This window comes from Gouania willdenowi, chromosome 7 (assembly GCF_900634775.1).
Source record: "Gouania willdenowi chromosome 7, fGouWil2.1, whole genome shotgun sequence".
NCBI classification, from domain to species: domain Eukaryota; kingdom Metazoa; phylum Chordata; class Actinopteri; order Blenniiformes; family Gobiesocidae; genus Gouania; species Gouania willdenowi.
The window spans coordinates 24,277,506-24,295,909 of record NC_041050.1 but is presented as its reverse complement, the minus strand read 5'-3'; the positions used below and the strand labels follow the sequence as shown (position 1 = coordinate 24,295,909).

General features: G+C 43.3%; 1 protein-coding gene across 6 annotated transcripts in view; it reads right to left on the bottom strand.

Moving 5' to 3' along the window:
- atp2b3b (ATPase plasma membrane Ca2+ transporting 3b) overlaps nucleotides 1-18,404 on the bottom strand; it is a 95,673-nt gene that overhangs the window by 44,156 nt on the left and 33,113 nt on the right. For all 6 annotated transcript variants that reach the window (XM_028451873.1, XM_028451869.1, XM_028451868.1 and 3 more), the window contains exons 7-11: nucleotides 6,414-6,455; nucleotides 5,993-6,157; nucleotides 3,821-3,892; nucleotides 3,505-3,647; nucleotides 2,340-2,472 (exon numbers count right to left, since the gene is read on the bottom strand). In XM_028451873.1, the coding sequence (XP_028307674.1) occupies nucleotides 2,340-2,472; nucleotides 3,505-3,647; nucleotides 3,821-3,892; nucleotides 5,993-6,157; nucleotides 6,414-6,455 (555 nt within the window). The remainder of the gene's footprint in view (nucleotides 1-2,339; nucleotides 2,473-3,504; nucleotides 3,648-3,820; nucleotides 3,893-5,992; nucleotides 6,158-6,413; nucleotides 6,456-18,404) is intronic.

The window sequence follows — 18,404 nt, the reverse complement described above, 5'->3', positions numbered from 1 at the left end:
CTTTGAGGGAAGGATGAGACGCTCCAATATTCGGATCTTGAATGTGCCTGAAACATCCATCTGCTGTCTCCAGTCTGCTGAGAAAGGTGCTGAACATGGACAGAGACATTCTGATCGACCGGTCTCACCAGGGTCTACCTGCAAGGAGATCAGATAAGCCCCGCGCCATTGTAGCTAAGCTACATTATAATCAGGACTGTGTGGAGATTCTCAGCTGTGCTCGGGAAACCGGCCCGCTTCAAATCAACGGAGCTACCGTCTATATATTCCCAGATTATCCACCTAACGTGGTGCAGGCGAGATCAGCATTCACGGAGGTAAAGCGGCTGCTGCGGGGACGCCCAAACATCCGATACGGCCTCCTCTACCTAGCGAGATTACGGATCACACACAACGGGACGGAGAAGCAGTTTGGAAATGCGGAGGAAGCCCTGGCATTTGTGAAGGCCAAAATTCTACCAGAGACGTCACAAAACTGAACATGTCATGAAGATAAGTGACAATTTACCTCACAAATATTAACGCTATCATCTGTCCTGGTGAGTAGGAAAGACACGCTGGTTGTCATTGTAAGGACTCAACATGAAGATGCTTATATGTTGGCGGACATAAATATACTGTTAATATAATTAATGTCAGAAGATAAAACATCTCAAACACGGGAGTTCTCTGAAAAGATCATTTGAAACCATCAGCCACTGGTGAGTCTTTTGCAGACACATTGTTTGAACCATATAACTGTTGTTCAATAACGAGCTGTTTCACTAGAGTCGGTTTTGACCTCAACCCGTTCAATACTCCATCTGGAAAACTGCAGATTCTCTGTGGTGTCGTGCATGGAAGCTAAGCTCTGACCACTCGGTTTGAAGGTAAACAATGATTTTTGTTTTTAAAAAAGGCATCCGAATTGTAGATAATACTTTAATTTACTTACTCACTCGTGTAGTTTGGAGCTTTACGTTTTGTTTTGCGCAGTTTGGTTGTTTTTCTGATTGGCGGTACAATCACTATGGAGTTTGTTTATCAGCGTCTCAAACACACACGGTATTTATTTATTTAAATATACTAATACTAAATGCATACTGAAACAACTGAAAGAATAAAAAATACACATGACTCCAAAAAACATACATTACTGAAAAATACAACAAAAATATGAAAATGACTCAAATATACAAAACTAAATATTTATACAAAAAAAACAGAGCGATACACAAATACACATATTGACTCCAAAAAACATACATTACAGAAAAATACACCAAACAAAAAAACATCAAAGTGAGTTAAAAAAAAAAAAAACAACAGCAAACACATTTATGATGTTCATGGCCCATAGAATTGAACCAGGAAAATTGGACCTGCAAATATACCCCTTATGCTCCCACATGAATGCATACTTCCGACGGGCACTGTACTAGTTATTTAAATGACCATACACATTTAAAAATCTTTTTTATTATTTTTATTTTTACATTATCAATATTTCTAACTGTTGTTTCCTTTTATTTGATTATTATTATTATTATTATTATTTTAATCTAATTTTCTACTCATACGTATTTTATTGGGTTTTGTTTTTCTTTCTTTTTCAATAAAAAGGAAATATGAATGGTTAAGTTGTTAAGTTTGAATACAATATTATAGTATCATTATTTTGTTCAGTCTGCCTTGTTCCCTTTATCAATCGGTTTTATTTTATTTTTTGAACTCAGTAGAGCTTGTTCAGTAAGGTTAGTGTAGTTGCCCTAAAAACACTTAAATGTGTGTATATCATTGCAAAGGGGTTGGGGAACACCTCGTTCTAATGGGTGTTGGGGTTTGGGAATCTAATGTATCTAAGTCGAAGTTCTGTCTTTTTTTTTTCAGTGGGTAAATAATCAGCTCTCTTAAAACACAAGTCTATCCTGGAACAGAATGGTGATAATATTTATCTTATAATATAATGACTACACACAATCTTTCAAATGGACCAGTTGGCTGCGATGTAACCTTTATTAGTTGGAATGTGAAATCTTTGAATCACCCTGTCAAACGCAAAAAGATATTATCTCACCTGGAAAAGCTTAATGTAGGTATAGCTTACCTCCAGGAAACGCATTTGCGTACATTTGATCACTTAAGGCTCAGAGGTGGATGGATTGGTCAGTCATATCCTTCAAATTTCCACCATAAGTCTAGAGGGGCAGCCATTCTTATCAATAAAACATCCCATTTGTGATGTCAAAGGTTGAAACCGATTCTTCAGGTCGCTATATAATAGTGGTGGGCAGGCTTTAAATGTGAACAACAGTGATATTGGTGTTCCACAGAAACAGGATTCTGGACTGGTCACTCACCTATGTAAGTCTGAACCACAGTCATGCGGTTGGTGGTGAGCGTGCCGGTCTTATCAGAGCAGATAGCTGTAGCATTACCCATAGTCTCGCACGCATCCAGGTGACGAACAAGGTTGTTATCTTTCATCATTTTCTACATGTCGGATGGAAAGCAGAGAGAGAGTCATGATTATTAGATTAATAAAAGTGAAGAAACAATTAAAAAGAAGGAACATCTGAAGAACGTTTGAAGACGCTTCTGGTAATTATCATTATCTTTGTGTTTTTCTATGATTTTGTTTTCTGAGTAATTTTTGTGTATTTTGGTTATTAATCAAACAATACGTTGATATAGATACTTTTAAAAAAAATAAAAAGAAAGAATGACTTTTTAACTTATCTCTTCAAGTGTACTTCCGGTTCCTTCAAAATAAAACAGCATGTCACGTTCTACAGATATTTTTTTTGTGTGTTTTCTTAACATTTTGTGTTTTTTTCAGTAATATTCTGTGCTTTTTAAAGTAAGTTTGTGTTCTTGTATGTAAATTGTAAATTTTTAGGTAATTTTGTATGCTTTCTAGAGTTATTTTGTGTATTTTTATATAATCTTGTATATTTATGTTTATTTTGGTTGTCATTTTGTGTATTGTTCTGTTATTTTTATGTTTTGTTGTCCTTTTTTGTGTTTTTCTGTAATACTGTGTTTTTTAAAGTGATTTTGTGTACGTATTTTGTATGTTTTTGGGTAATTTTGGTGTATTTCTTTTATTTTTGTGTCATTTTGGTGTATTTCTTTTATTTTTGTGTCATTTCGTAGTTATTTTAATTTTTTTAAGACCCTTATATTTATGTGGTCTTTTTGTGTCTTTCTGTTATCCTCTGTGTGTCTTTCTATAATTGTGTGCGCTTTCTGGACTCATTTGATGTATTTTTATGTAATTTTGTAGTTTTTCGTTCAAAGTAATTTTTGTGTGTATTGGTTATCGCTTTATATATTGTTCTGTTATTTTATGTTTTGTTGTCATTTTGTGTCTTTTTGTAGTAATTTTGTGTATTATTGTTATTTTGTACATTTACTGTAAAAATGTGTTTGTGCTCGTTTGATTTCCCAAACCTCAACAACTTTACAAAGTGATCTCTCTGATTTGATTGGCTACTACTTTGTGGGCGTGGCTGTCTGGCGTACCTTCACAGAGTAAGCTAAAGAGATCGTCACGGCGAGAGGTAAACCCTCTGGGACAGCCACCACTAGCACTGTGACTCCGATGATGAAGAACTTCACAAAGTACTGGACATAGATGGGTGTGCACTCTGTGAGCCAGGTCCGACCTGCGACACGCACACACCCACACACACACAGAGCAGTGACCACAGTGATACACACGCTCATCAGCTCTCTGCTGAAGTACATTAAACACTACATTAATTAAACAAGAACCTCATTAGTGTGAGCAAAAGAAGGTTGCATGTGTGAATTTGCATACGTGTTTACAAACACCGACCTTCAACAACAAAGGTGTTGATGACAAAGTACAGCACCAGAATGATGACCGTGATGGCAGACATCACCAGTCCTGTGAGAAGAAGGGAGGAGACATGTCATCAACAACCCTCCAATTACAAATCAGCTTCTTTCACTGACTTTGCATCATCACAAAATAACAGCTTTAATACAGTTTGATAAAGGAAAGGAAGTACAGTATATTTGAGAGTCCTTTTGTCCCAAAACTGTTCATCAGACTGTCAAGATGGTTTCACCACAACCTGGAAGCTTTTATCAGCGTAAAGACTGTGTCTGTTTGAAAAGAATGGCTTATATTTGCATGTGTTACTGTTGTCTTACACTCCTTTAGTTTTTGTCCATTCCCAGCCACTTTTTTTTAACTGTATTAAAATGTATTGAAAAAAGTGAATAAAAAGCACTTTGCTCACTTTTAGTAGTTTATATCTAGACTTTGTATCATTTTCATCAGCAGGAAAAAGACTTGTTGAAATCTACACTAGTAGTACTTGTGTGTGTCTGAAAGAACAAGATGTTTTGTGGTTAAAATCATAATATTAAAGCACAGATTTAGATTTTTTAATTAGTTGAAATAATTTTTTAAGTGTCTGCGGCTGGAATTATGATACTTTAAGAATACTAGTTTATATTGCTGTTCCCGACTGAAAGACGAGACCCTGAGAAACGCAAAATATGGAGGAATAAACATAAGCAAATGTACGATCATACAGTATGTTCTAATAATATATATGTATTTTTTCCTTCACATACAAAAACTATATATTCCAGTAATTTTTTTGGGTCTTTACCTGCTGCTGTAAAATATTTTTGTACAAAATGTATTATCCACCATACTCATTTAATTTTAAATGAGTAACACTTTTTTTTGTGGGATTAATAAAGTAATCATTAAGTCTAATCTAATCTAAATAACTTTGACTTGAAAACTATTTAACAGGTGAGTTCAGATGCACGTGCAAACTATCAGTGTTCATTTTGTTGACTAAAATTTTTATGACAATAAAACGAGACTAGAACTAATTTAGAAAAATACATGTGAACGAAAAGTACTGGAATTTCTGGACTATAAGACGCTACTTTTTCTCCACACTTTGAACCCTGCAGCTTAAACAATTACGCAGCTAATTTGTGGATTTTTTCCAATTTTCAAGATTCATGCCGCCAAAAAGTTAAACTCTGTCACATTAGACCAATGAAACTGTTAACATTCACGCTCCCACTGAGTAATTCTGATCAGTCATTTTGTAATGCACACACCCTCATCATGGCAACGACACAGGAGAAATGTTGTCAGAGAGAGAGAGAGAGAGAGAGAGCTGCAGAGCATGATAAAGTAAAAGTCAGCTAGTTTGTAATAGAAGGATAAACAGCATAAAGTTGTTAAATCATCACGTTGGATTTGTTCAGGAGCGATCATGTCCGTATTCTGACTCAGTCTGGACTTGGCGTGACGGAGGAAGCGGTGTGCCAGTGAGATCCAGTAAAAAGTGACCATAAGAAGCTGTAAATTGACCAATATGTAAACGCAGGGCAGTGAGGAGGTGACGTCTTACTTAACATGAGTACTGCAGCCCGCCTACCTGCCCATTCTGATTGGCCGAGTTGTTTGAAGGGCACCCTCATCAGCCAATAGAGTGTGGCCTATGTTACGATGCAGCCTTAGTGTGAATTTTTCTTAGAAAACTGCTAAATTATTGGAATGCGGGCAATAAAACAGTACGCTTTAAAGTCCAGAAATTACAGGACATCAAAACGTATTGAGATTTCTGTTGATTAATAAAACGAAACTAGAATTTCGTCACGGGACAAAATCTAATCAGAACTCATGCATTATTCTTACGCATTAATCACATCAAATCTGTGTCTACAAACATTAATAACATCAGGTTGATCAATGATAAATACATCTTTAAAAAATGTATAAGAATTATTTTAGTCGACTATATCTGTAACAGATTCAGTTGACTACAATCTTAATGTTATTTAGTTGAGCAGAACTAGACTACAGTATAACTGATACAGTCCTGATGACTAAATGTCGACTAAATTGCATTTTAGTCAAAGGACAAGAACTAAAACTAATTCAAAACCTACAGTTCAAATTCCCACTGATTGTTTGTTTACTCCATGTGGACCAGAGAACTCCTCCTACCTGCTTTACCAATCTGAACAGCGAGTTTGGTCAGCTTTCCCTGCAACACGCTCTTCTCTTTCTTTGGAACATTGGCCTTCTTCTTCTCTCGATCCTCTACTTCACCTCCCTCTGCACTCTTCAGAGGTTGCATCTCCATGGCAACGCCCCCATCCTGCTTCTTGGCTGGACATGTCATAAGCAACAGATATGGTCAGGCTACCTTTAGTTTACAAAGGGAAAAGATGTGAAGCTAAAGCAAAAAGTCTCACAATGTAAAAGAACAATAACAACAATAATAATAATAATAATTATTATTATTATTATTATTATAACAACAATAACATAGTAGTAATAATAATGTGTAGTGTATTCCACATTTCATTTAAAAGAGGCAACAAATTCTTCTCACGCACATACTGCACACTTTACATGCTCATACCTTTGTTCTGATTGTTCTCCACCGCACCATCAGGTTGTTTTCCTGAAAATTACAAACAAGAGAGAATCATTTGTGGATCATTTAAAACAGACTTGGGCAACTAGCGGCCTGGGGGGCCACATGCAGCCCTCAGCCTAATTTTGTGCAGCCCCCAACATAAGTGGTCAAAATGACACAAAACAGCAACAAAAACGGGAAAAATAACGAAATGATAACGGAAATGCACAAAATGAATCATAAAGTTATACAAAATTACATGAAAATCACAGAAAAATTCCCAAAAGGGTAACAAAAATACGCAAAACAACTACAAAATATACAAATTGACATCAATACAAAAAATTACTTAAAAAAACAAAAAATACAAAAAATTACTCCAGAAAACAAAAAAAATTACAAAACAAAAATGGCAATACGTAAAAAATTATTTTAAAAAACAATACAAAATTACATAAAAATGCACAAAATGACTGCAGAACTATCACAAAAATAGACAAAAGGACAAATAAAATACAAAAAATTAGTCCAAAAAAACAATTTTAAAGAGAAACACAAAATGACAAACAAAACAAACATTTGAAATTTGAAATTTATTTGAGGAAAACATAACAGAAAAACATACAAAGCACATAAAATGAGAGGAAAAATAAACAAAATGTACAAAACAATAATGGATGACATAAAAATACACAAAATTACTCCAAAACTATTACAAAAATACACAAAATGACAATGAAATACAAACAAATGACTCCAAAAAACATACAAATTTACAAAGTAACACAACACAACACAGACACACACAAACTCTTTGTTGTTTCCTGTGTTAATGCGCTGATTGGTCATTATTCTAAATGTTGACTTTAATATTGATCATGTGACCCTCAGATCAGATACAATCACATGTTTGTGTCCCCTGCTGTGATAAAAGTTGCCCATCTCTGATATAAAAGATTTTTAGCAGTTAAACATTTCTTATCCTAAGTGAGCCACACACCGTGAGAAACAGAAAACAAGGCAGAAACCTGTTTACAGCAACAAGTAAACAAAGGTAAACAAAGGCGTTGAAGGGGACACATCCAGTAGGGTATGGGACACTGTGTTCAGGGGACGTTCAAATGTACTGATCACTGCACTGTGTACACCAGGGAGGGGGCCACTCACTATGGGGTCACATGACTTTATGCTCACATACCATTGGTGAGTGAGTAGTAACTGTCATCAGTTGAGATGAGACACTGAGTACTGTCCTCTGTTAGGGGAACGGTAAGGAGGGGGAGTTTGGGGGCACATGAGAGGATGTGGAAATCAAAGAGAGCAAAAGGTAAGAATGAAAAAAACAAACAGTGGATGGTCCATTAGCGACAAATAATAATCATAAGATTTGAACTGATTCATTGCATTATACATGTCAGGCTGCCATGGTGATGCTAACATTATTTAGCATCATTAGAGCTCTCTGTAAAAGGTTTCAGAGGCAGGTCGATACAATCCGATAATAGTTTTTTTGCTAAGAACCAATATCAATATCAACATCCTTAATGTGCGTTAACACCAACACGACTATAGCTGCTTAAAGGTGCAGTTGGTAAAAAAGTCAACTTTTTGTCATATTTGCTAAAGCTGCCACTATGTAAGGACAGCCTTACATGAAACTAGTAGTTTATGTGTAAAAAACAGGCTCATTGAGTCCCCCTGCTGCTCCTGCAGCCTTTATGCACCGCGACCGAGCAAAAAGAACCAATCAGAGCCAGGCTTGTGTTTGATGGGCTGTCTAACAGCTGTTACAAGAACACAGTGTTCTTTTTTACAGTGTATGGTCTGGAGGAGTAGAAGATGGAATAGGCAACTTTTCTGCTTGAAAGGTAATTACTGCTGCTTGATTTACATTATGTTTGATTTGTATTTGTTACACTAGAACTCTGTAGTGGATAGGGATGGGAATTGATAAGAATTTAGCGATTCCGATTGCATTATCAATACTGCTTATCAATTCAATTCCTCATCGATTCTCATTGGGTGAAGGAATTAAATAATACAAACGGATTTGTTTGCTTTCACTCTTTATTATATCATCTTTGCCTCTTGAATTTCCTGCAGGGATATCAGCTTTCTTTAAATCCACCAGGTTTAGATTGTTTTCACTTAATAATAATATAAACAAAAGCACAATATAAAATTGATGAATTATTAGTATTATTATTACAACATATGACACATTTTGGCTACAACCATTTGAGAATATTTACAGTGCTCCTTTTGAACTTGAAAAACTTGATCCAAAACTAATTCAGACATAAAACAAAAAATTCTTCTGTAAAAGAAAGAACATATGAACCAAAATTACAGCTGCACTTATTGTTATGTATTTAAATGGTAAAACTTTAGTTTAGCCTTTGTTTACATTTCTATAAACGATCAGTATCACTCTGCCTCCCGTGTCTGATTACTTGTTATGAGGACATAAACTGGCGACGAGATGTGTGTTCTTGATAATTTTGTTGTTTTCGTAAGAAAAGTCTGTGCAAGAAGCAACTTTTGCGCGAGTGTACAGAACCCGGAAGTGACTAGCGTAGCAACAGAAACGCTACAAACACAGCACAAAGGGCAGCGCTGCTGCAGGTGGAGGAGGTGGATTCTCTGCGGTGGACAGCAAACAACTATATGGTGGAAGGAGCTTCACTTGGTGCTAGCATAAACACAATATACAGGACCTGGAGGAGTTTATCGTTATGTATTTGCGACATAAGAGGAACCGATAAGCGGAATTGACAGGCAAGCAAACAAACGATTCCTAGGAATTGAATTACACCTGTATGGACTAACACTCACCTCATTCTATGTATCAGTTTACAGTAACTTCTTGGAATGTGCGTGGCATTCGCTCACAGGCTAAAAAGATTAAGATATTTGACTATGTATCAAGATTAAATGCAGACATTGTCTTCTTTCAAGAAACTCACTTACTTAAATCAGAAGAAAAATCCCTGACAGATTCAAATTTTAACAAGATATATAATTCATGTTTTAATTCCAGACAAAGAGGAGTCTCGGTTCTTCTCAACAAAAGGTTACCCGTTAACATAATCAACTCCGTCATAGACCCAGAGGGTAGATATATTATTATCAAAGTAGTAATCTATAATAAATGTTTCACAATTCTTAATCTATATGCCCCCAATAATGATGACCCTGATTTTTTCCATAGAATTTTCTCAGAGCTTTCAGACCTTTCTGCAGACTCGTCTCTAATCATCGGAGGTGACTTCAATCTGGCGCTCAACACATCATTGGACAGATCTAGTAAGTGCTCAAATACAAAACCATCTCGATCTGCTAAAGTATTAATGGATTACATGGAAGACCTTGGAATAGGAGATGTATGGAGACTGAATAACCCAACTAAAAAAGAATATACCTTCTTCTCCCCTGTGCATAAATCCTTCTCCCGAATTGACTTTTTTCTTTCAAATAATTCCATCGTACATAAGATGTCCTCTAAAATACATCCTATAATTATTAGCGATCATGCCCCAATATCCCTCACCCTGCAGTGTGACTCTAATCAGAAAGTATCCTCTCTATGGCGCTTTAACACTTCATTACTTAATGACAGTAAATTTGAAAAAATTATAAGAAAAGAATGGGAGGACTTTCTATTGACAAACGACTCCCCGGAAATATCACCGTCCTTACTCTGGGAAACTGGCAAGGCTGTCATTAGAGGGAAGATTATATCATACTCTTCTTTTAAGAAAAAACAGGAACAGATGGCAGAAAAAACACTTGAAGAAAAGATCAAAAAACTTACGGAAGAATACGCAGCTAACCCTTCTGAACTTTTATGGGAAAAACTCCAAAATACAAAACTTAATCTGAATATCATCTTATCTAAAAAAACCGACTTCATTTTGCAACAATTAGGATACAAAAACTTTGACTACAATAATAAATCAGGCAAATATTTAGCAAATCAGCTCAAACATAGTAAAGAAAATTCCTTTATAGCAGCAATTTCTGATAACGCAGGTCAAACTTTAAACTTACCTCAGGACATTAATAACATCTTTCATGATTATTATCAAAACTTATACTCATCAAATTTAAACCCTGACCCTGAAGATATTAAAACCTTTCTTAATAAACTAAACCTACCACAGCTCACTATAGATCAGAAAACCACCTTAGACTCACCATTAACCTTACAAGAATTACAAAATGCTTTAGATAGCATGTCAACAGGCAAAGCACCAGGTCCAGATGGGTTCCCTGCTGAATTCCTTAAACATTTCTGGTCAATGCTGGCTCCACTATTTTTCAGAGTAGTAACAGAGATCAAAAATAAAGGGCATGTAGGAGGTCACATGAATACAGCGAACATTAAATTGTTACTTAAACCAGACAAAAACCCCATATTACCCTCAAGCTATCGTCCCATCTCACTTATTAACACAGACTTAAAAATTATTTCCAAAGCACTCACATCCAGGTTAGAGAAAGTAGTACAGTCAATTATACACCAAGACCAGACAGGTTTTATTAAAAATAGACACTCCACAGACAATGTGAGAAGACTGTTTAATGTGATCAACATGGCACAGAACTCTAAAAAGAAAACAATAATCTTGTCACTCGATGCAGAAAAAGCATTTGATAGAGTAAACTGGTCATTCCTCCTAACTGTCCTTGGCAAATTTGGCTTCGGAGAATCATTCATACAATGGATCTCCACCCTGTACAATAAACCTAAGGCCTCAGTAACCACAAACAAAATAACATCCCAAAGCTTCACACTGCAGAGGGGAACCAGACAAGGCTGTCCACTCTCACCTTTGCTTTTTGCAATATTCGTTGAACCTCTCGCAGCAGCTGTACGTCAGGAATCCACTCATCCATCTCAGAACACAAAATTAATCTCTACGCGGATGACATTTTACTCTATTTGGAAGAACCGCAATCCTCTTTAGAGGAAGTATTTAATCTAATAAACAGCTTCTCTAAATTATCAGACTATTCCATTAACTGGACAAAATCATCAATCCTCCCTTTGACAAAAAACTCTTGGAATCCTGCACACCAAAATCCACAACACCCCTCCACCACAAATACAATTAAATATCTAGGCTTAAATATATCACCAAACTTAAATGAATTAATTAAACTAAATCATGATCCGATGTTGGACAAAGTCACAGAAGATCTGCGGAGATGGAACAATCTCCCCATCTCACTACTTGGCAGGATAGCCTCAGTTAAAATGAAAATCTTACCAAAAATAAACTACTTGTTCTCAATGATACCACTAAAACCACCAAAACAATGGTTTCAAAGATTAGATTCTACAACTACAAAATTCTATACTAGAAATAAAAAACCTAAAATAAGCCTTTCTACCCTTCAAAAAAACAAAGACGAGGGTGGTTTAGAAGCCCCTAATTTCATGCATTATTACTTAGCAAACCAAATACTATATTTAACAGAATGGCTAAATCCAAAAGAATACTACAACACCTGGCTAGAAATAGAACAGTTAGACTGCAAACACATTAAACTCTCTGATCTCCCTTTTATCACTGCGACCCTCAAACATCACAACTGCTTTAAAAACCCACTAATTGCCTCCACACTGACTGCATGGTGGAAAGCCCTGGACATCACAAATGGCCAATTAAAAACTAGTATACTCTCTCCAATCTGGCACAACCCCGACTTTAAAAATAAAAAAACACCACTCTATCTGAAGACATGGGAAGAGAGTGGAATCACTCATCTCCAAGACCTTTTTGAAAATGACAAGATCAGGTCATATAACAATCTAACCCAAGCATTCGATATAAATAAAAGTAACTTTCTACAGTACTTACAAGTAACAGAGACAATAAAGAAAACCACTCCACTAGACTTAACTACGTTACAACCTCCAGAACTGGCTATATATATGAAAAAAATCTCAACAAAATCAAAAAAACTCTCAAAAATATACAGAGCGCTTTCGAACACTAACTGTAATTACTTACCAATCGCGAAGTGGGAGGCCGAACTCTCAATCACCCCGAGCACTGATTTCTGGGCAGAAATTTGTTGTAATACTTTTAAGATGACAAAAAACACAAACCTTCAGCTAATTCAATACAAGGTCCTCCACAGATCCCACATTACCCAACAGAAAATGCATAAAATGGGCTTCTCAGCAACAGACATCTGCTCTCAGTGCACCCAGAATACAGCGGATTCCTATTTACATGCCTTATGGCTTTGCTCCCCAGTTCAACACTTTTGGATTCTAATCACTGAAAAACTGTCCTCCATTTTGGACTACAGAATTCCTTTATCTCCAAATCTTTGTTTGATTGGAGACCTGACAATGCTTCAACCTCCAGCAAACCAATCACAATCAATCCTTGCGGCACTAGCCATAGCAAAAAAAACAATATTACTAAATTGGAAAGACAAAAAATCCTTAAACATAAACCAATGGCAAAATCTCCTCACAGAATTTATTTCCATGGAAAAGATGTCTGCTCTCAGAAAACAAAAAAAAATAACGTGGTTTGAGGAGCGTTGGACTCCTTTTTTAATTGCATTAAATCTAAATTTTTAAAAGCCTGATGATCTAGCCTGCAAGCGACTGCCAGCACCACTCTTTACTAACGCACTAGCCCAACTGTAGGCCGGGGCCGCCTTGGGCCTCTGGGGTGGTCTTGGTCAGGATGGCTGGGGTGGGTTGCCGGGGTGCCTTGTTGCCTCAGCACGGGTGTGCATTCCTTCTGGGTGTTCACGGGGTCCCGGGGCTGTTTGATTTGGCGCCGTTGCCCCTTGCATGCGCATCTGGTTGGTCTCTGGGGCTGGGGCCCTGCGTGCTTCCCTGCCGCTCCTTCCCCTTGCTCCCTGTCCCCCTGTCTCGTCCTCCCCCCCTCCTCCTCCTTTGCTCTTGCGCCCGCCATCCTGTGGGGTTGGGTTTGGGGGGCTCCCGTTGGCCTGGGGCGCTGGTGGGGGGGCTGTGGCTCCCGCCTGGGTGGCGGGCGGTGCCGTGCCGGGTGGGTTGGCTGGGGGGTGGTCTCGTTGGGGGGCCTGGGGTGGTGGGGTCCTTGGCTCCGGTCCGGGGGGATCCGGGGTGGGGGTAGCTTTGGGGGTGGCTGCTGCCCGGGGTCGGCGATTGCCTCCTGGGTTGCTGGGTGGCGGGGTGTGGCTGTGGGTTGCTCCGTCGGCCCTTGCGGGTCCTTGGCTTGGCTCCCTGGGGCGCACCTTTGCTAGGGATGTCGCTTGCGCGACGGGCTAGGCGGGGCCCCCTCGGGGGCTTTTTGTACGACCGCAATGGCCGGGGTGTGGACGTTATGGCTAGGGGGTGGGGTGAGGGGTGCTATGGGGCCTCCCCGGGGGTCGTATTGGGCGGGTGTGCGGGGGCGCGGCGCGTGGTTCCTGGCCCGGTGGATCCGCGTTGGGATTGGCTGGTCTGCTGGCTGGGTGCACCGGGCGCCGTGGGCGCGATTCCGGGGCGGGGGTGCCCCGGGGGCGGATCCTTGGGCTACGTGTCCGGGGAGGTGCTCTCCGGCCATCTGCCCGGGGACCGGCCGCGGCTCGTGGCGGCGCTGCGCAGCCTTGGGCGGGGCGGGGCTGGTGGCCTTGGGCCCGCTGTTGTTTGGGGTGTGCTGGCGTCGGGGGGGTGTCTCGTGCCGGTGCGTGGGTCGTCGGGGATTGCCTCCGTGGGGGGGGGGGGGCTCTATTGGCGCCGTTGGTGTGGGGGGGCGGTTCCGGGCTGGGGGTGCTTCGGTACTCTGGCTTGCCGGTCCGTGGCTGGCGGGGTGGCCCTGCTTGGCGGTGGATGGCGTCCTCTCTCGTCGGGGGGGCCGGGGCCGCCTCCCGGTGGAGAGTGTTGTATCGTGGCGCCGGGTGGGCCTGTGCTGGCCCTGGTGCGGGCATGGGCCTCCCCCCCGCTCGGCCGCTCCCCTTGGTGGCGGGGTGGCGTTGCTCCGGGCCGGCGGGCGGCGGGGGTCGCCCCCTGGGGCGCCGGGGGATGTTGTTGGTGCCTGGCTGTGCCCGGGGGTGGGGGGTGTCGCCGTGCTCCGCGGGGCCGGCGCGGTCTGGGGGGTGCCGTGGGGGGGGGTCTCCGGCTGTGCTGTTCCGGGGCCCGCAGTGCCACTTGCCCGTCTGCGCCATCTACCCTCTCGCGTGGCCCGCCACGCGGACGGGCCCGGCTCACACTGGACAGGCCTCCTACATGTTCACTTCACCCCACTCCCAGCTGGTCTGGCTCACTCACAAAATGCACCACACACCAATACCCAACCCTTGGGGGGCTGGATGGTGGGGCTGGGGGTGGAGGGGGCCGCCACCTGTGTTACTATGTAGTGGCGTGGGGGCGGCCCTCCCACCTCTAGTTGCCCTACTAATCCCTCCAATTTTAATCGCATCTCAACATGTCACCCCCCGGAGGGTGTATCATCTTTTACACCCTCCGGCCTATTACACCACATACACATAAATCCACAGAGGCTGGAGGGGGAGCACCGCTCCCCTCCATCCCCCTTCTTTTAATTACACCCCATACATTCACCAAACACACACATTCACACAGGGGATCGGGAAGTGCCTCTCCATTGGGGAATGGAGAGGCACCATAACAGGGTGGTGGGTTGGTACACATATTTGGGCCTCTCCGGTGGGGGCCTGGCCTCTCTGTTGGTGGCTGGGCCACTGCATAGAGCAAAAGCACATCAAGATGGTGCGGTCGGGCGTGGCGGTGGGTCTCGGGGGGGCTTTGCCGGGGTCTCTCCTTGCGGGGTCTTTCCGGGCTGTGTCGGCCGGGTGGGGCGCGGGGGTGCCTCTCCCCCTTGGGTGTGGCTTGGTGCTTGCTTTGTCTCCTGGTGGCCTTGGGGGCGGGCCCCGCGGTGTGCGGGCCCGGGGCGGCCTGCCTCGCCGGTTTGGGGGGTGGGTGTGCTGGGGGGGTGCTGGTGTCCTCGCCGGGGTTGGGGCGGGGTTGCTTGGCGCCTCGGGGTGATGCTGTTTACTGGGAGGCGGCGCTAGCTGTTCCGGTGGTGGAGGTTGCTGTCGGCCGCCTGGTGGGTCTATCCTGCCGTTTGCGGACTGGTGGGTGGGTCCGGGGCATCTTTGGCTGGGGGCTGCTGTCCCGCACTTGATGTGTGCCGTTGGGGTGCCTCCGTCCCCGCGGTGGGGATCGCCGGTTGCTCGCGGGCCGGCGGGGGGCGCTGCTCCGTGGCTGGCGCTGTCCGGGGGGCGGCGGGCCCTGGGCTGCTGGCCGTGGGCTGTCCGGGGCTGTGCGGTCCTGCTGGGCCGTGGCCGGGTCCCGGGCGGGGGTGGGGGATGCGTCCCGGGGGGCTTGGCCCGGGGGCTTGCCCTTGGGGGGTCCTGGTCCCGGGGGGTGCTCCTGGGGCCCGGGGTGCTTGGCCTGCTGGCCGGGCCGGTCCTGGCGGGGGTCTTTCGGGGCGGGTGGCGCGTGCCGCGCCCTTGCGTACCTACTGGTACGGCCCCTGCTTGGGCAGTGCCCCGTGAGGTAGGGTGTCGGGGGCCGGAATAGGGGGCCACATCCCGGCGGGGCGGTCTGGCTTGGCCCTTGGAGGGGGCCCTGGCTTTAAAAAAAAAAAAAAAAGAACTGAAGCTCGTGGCGCGGGCGGCATCAGTGAAGGGTGATCTGGGGCGCCGTGGGGGGCTAGGTTGGGGTGCCTGGGGGCCGGCGGGGAGACTCCCAGCGGCCCCCTGGTGCCTTATGCGGCTTGGGGTGTGGTCGTCCTCCCTGGGCGGGCTGCTCCTGGTGCTGCATCCGTTCCGGGTCCTTCTGGCCTGGGGTCGGGCCCCTGCTGGCTCTGGGCTCGCCGGCGGGTGCCCACTGGCTGCCTGTTCGGCGCGGTTCTGGTCGTCTGCTGGGTGTGGGCTTCGGCTCCTCCGCTGGGGCCTCGGGCAGGGAGTTCTCTGGGCCCTCCCCTCGGGGGGTTAGGCGCGGGGGTGGGGTGGGGGGGTGGGGGGGTCGATGGGGTGGGGGGTCTGGGGGTTGGGGGTGGGATCGGTGGCGTGGTGCGCTGGGTCCTTGGCTCCTTGGGGCTTTCTCGGGTTTGTATGGGGGGGCGATGGCTGCCTCTCGGCTTGGGATCTTGGGGGCGTTCGGGGGACTGCTTGGCCGTGGGGTGGTCGCCGGGGGCCCTTAGGCTGCCTGCTCTTGCTGCTGGCCTGACTGCTTCTTCGGGCCCGGGGGCGGCTCTTGGGTTTTGCAGTGGCGGTACTTGGAAATACATTTGTCATGGATGCACTGGCCTTGGGCTGTGGGATAACACTCATACTGGGCTCAACCTTAGACACGTTGTTCCCAAATACCTGTTTTATGGAATTTCCACTCACCTCTTCCTCTGTTCACAGCCACCACCATTATTCCTAAACCACACACTGGTCACCAAACTGGCTTGACAACACAACAATAAACACAATATACACAACCACAATTTCACATCGCATCACTTAAAACTATTCCTCACCCATTCCATATCCTATCTTGTATCCCTCTTCCCTGCTAACTTCCCCACCCCCCTCCAACCCCTCACCTTGGTGTAACACTGCCCTCTCTTTTTTACATCCTCCCTTTAATAAAGTATTTCTTACCCTTCCCTAGGGAGGGCTGGTGACGGTCACAATTATGCAATGAAATAAATAAATTTATTTAATTGCAATAATAAAATATGCATTGCTGTCAAAAGATTGCACTTCTTGTAGTGTTAACCTTCGAAAGCATGTGCAGACAAGGTAAAAAAAAAAAAAAAAAAAAAAAAAGAATTACTGGGAACCGGTTCTCAGAAAGAACCGGTTTTTGATTCCCATCCCTAGTAGTACATGTGTTGTTTGTTCGTGTGCGCGCTCCGTGTGGGTTGCTGTGAGTAACACTGTGTTGTTATGTTACTGCTGCTGCTGATCAGTGTGTGCACATTGAGAGAGAGAAGCGCTGCAGTAATATGCTTTCAACAGTGCGTTATATTACTGTGATGTTGCTGTCGGGCTAACTTTAGCTTGTTAGCTCCTCTGAGGGAGGGACTTTGGAGGCAGGGCAAGAGAGTGGCAGAGAGGGAGGGGGAGGGAGCGATCTGAAAGTTATGGACTGCACCTTTAAATTGCCCGTGGTGAGTCGCTTCAAGATAGTCGCGTTTTTGCTCACTTCATCCCTTCATCTACCCCAGTGACGTGACGACCAGGGGAGTGACATAGGGAGACACTCATTGCCAATTGGAAGTCGCGACGCGACATCACTTGAAGTCACTTGAAAAGTTCAAAATTTTCACCTTTGAGTGATTCAGTCACTGGAATCAAGCGAGTCGCGTCGCTTGACGTCGCGTCATTTACATTGATTTTGAATGTCCTCTAGTTGCCAGAGTTGTGTTCAGTGTGAACGTACCTTTAGTTGAAATAAATAAAACAACTCTTGAAGGACTGAACACTTGTGCTCACTCTTTAATCTCAGCAAATTTGTCATGAGACTGAATAATAAGATGAATAATCACCTTATTCATACTCATATGTCACTATTATTGATCAGTGAACTATTTCAATGTGTTCAAAGTCCAAGAAAAACACAAAAGGTAACCTTTCTGAACAATAAAACACAGTGTTACCTACATTAATCAGAAGGATAACATTGTACAAAACACTGCTGCTATGGTGCATTATTAGGTTTTACCTTCCCATTGCACATTATCTTTAACAAGAGACAACCCATGAGTACACAGCCTGTTGGAAAAGCAGGATTGAACGGATTAAAAAAAAAAAACAGGTTATAGCATTTATTGAGCTCTTGAATAATGTAGTGGCGACAGTAAACGAGTGTCTGACTGATCCAACTCATGGACGCTGCAGCAGGATGTACTGAGGGACTTTCTGTTATTTTAAAAGGCTTCATTTGTTTACTTTTTGCCATAATTGTACACATTTCATGATAATGATTGCATATGCACACTACACACACACAGGCATGAATAAATGAGGTATAGGCATGCA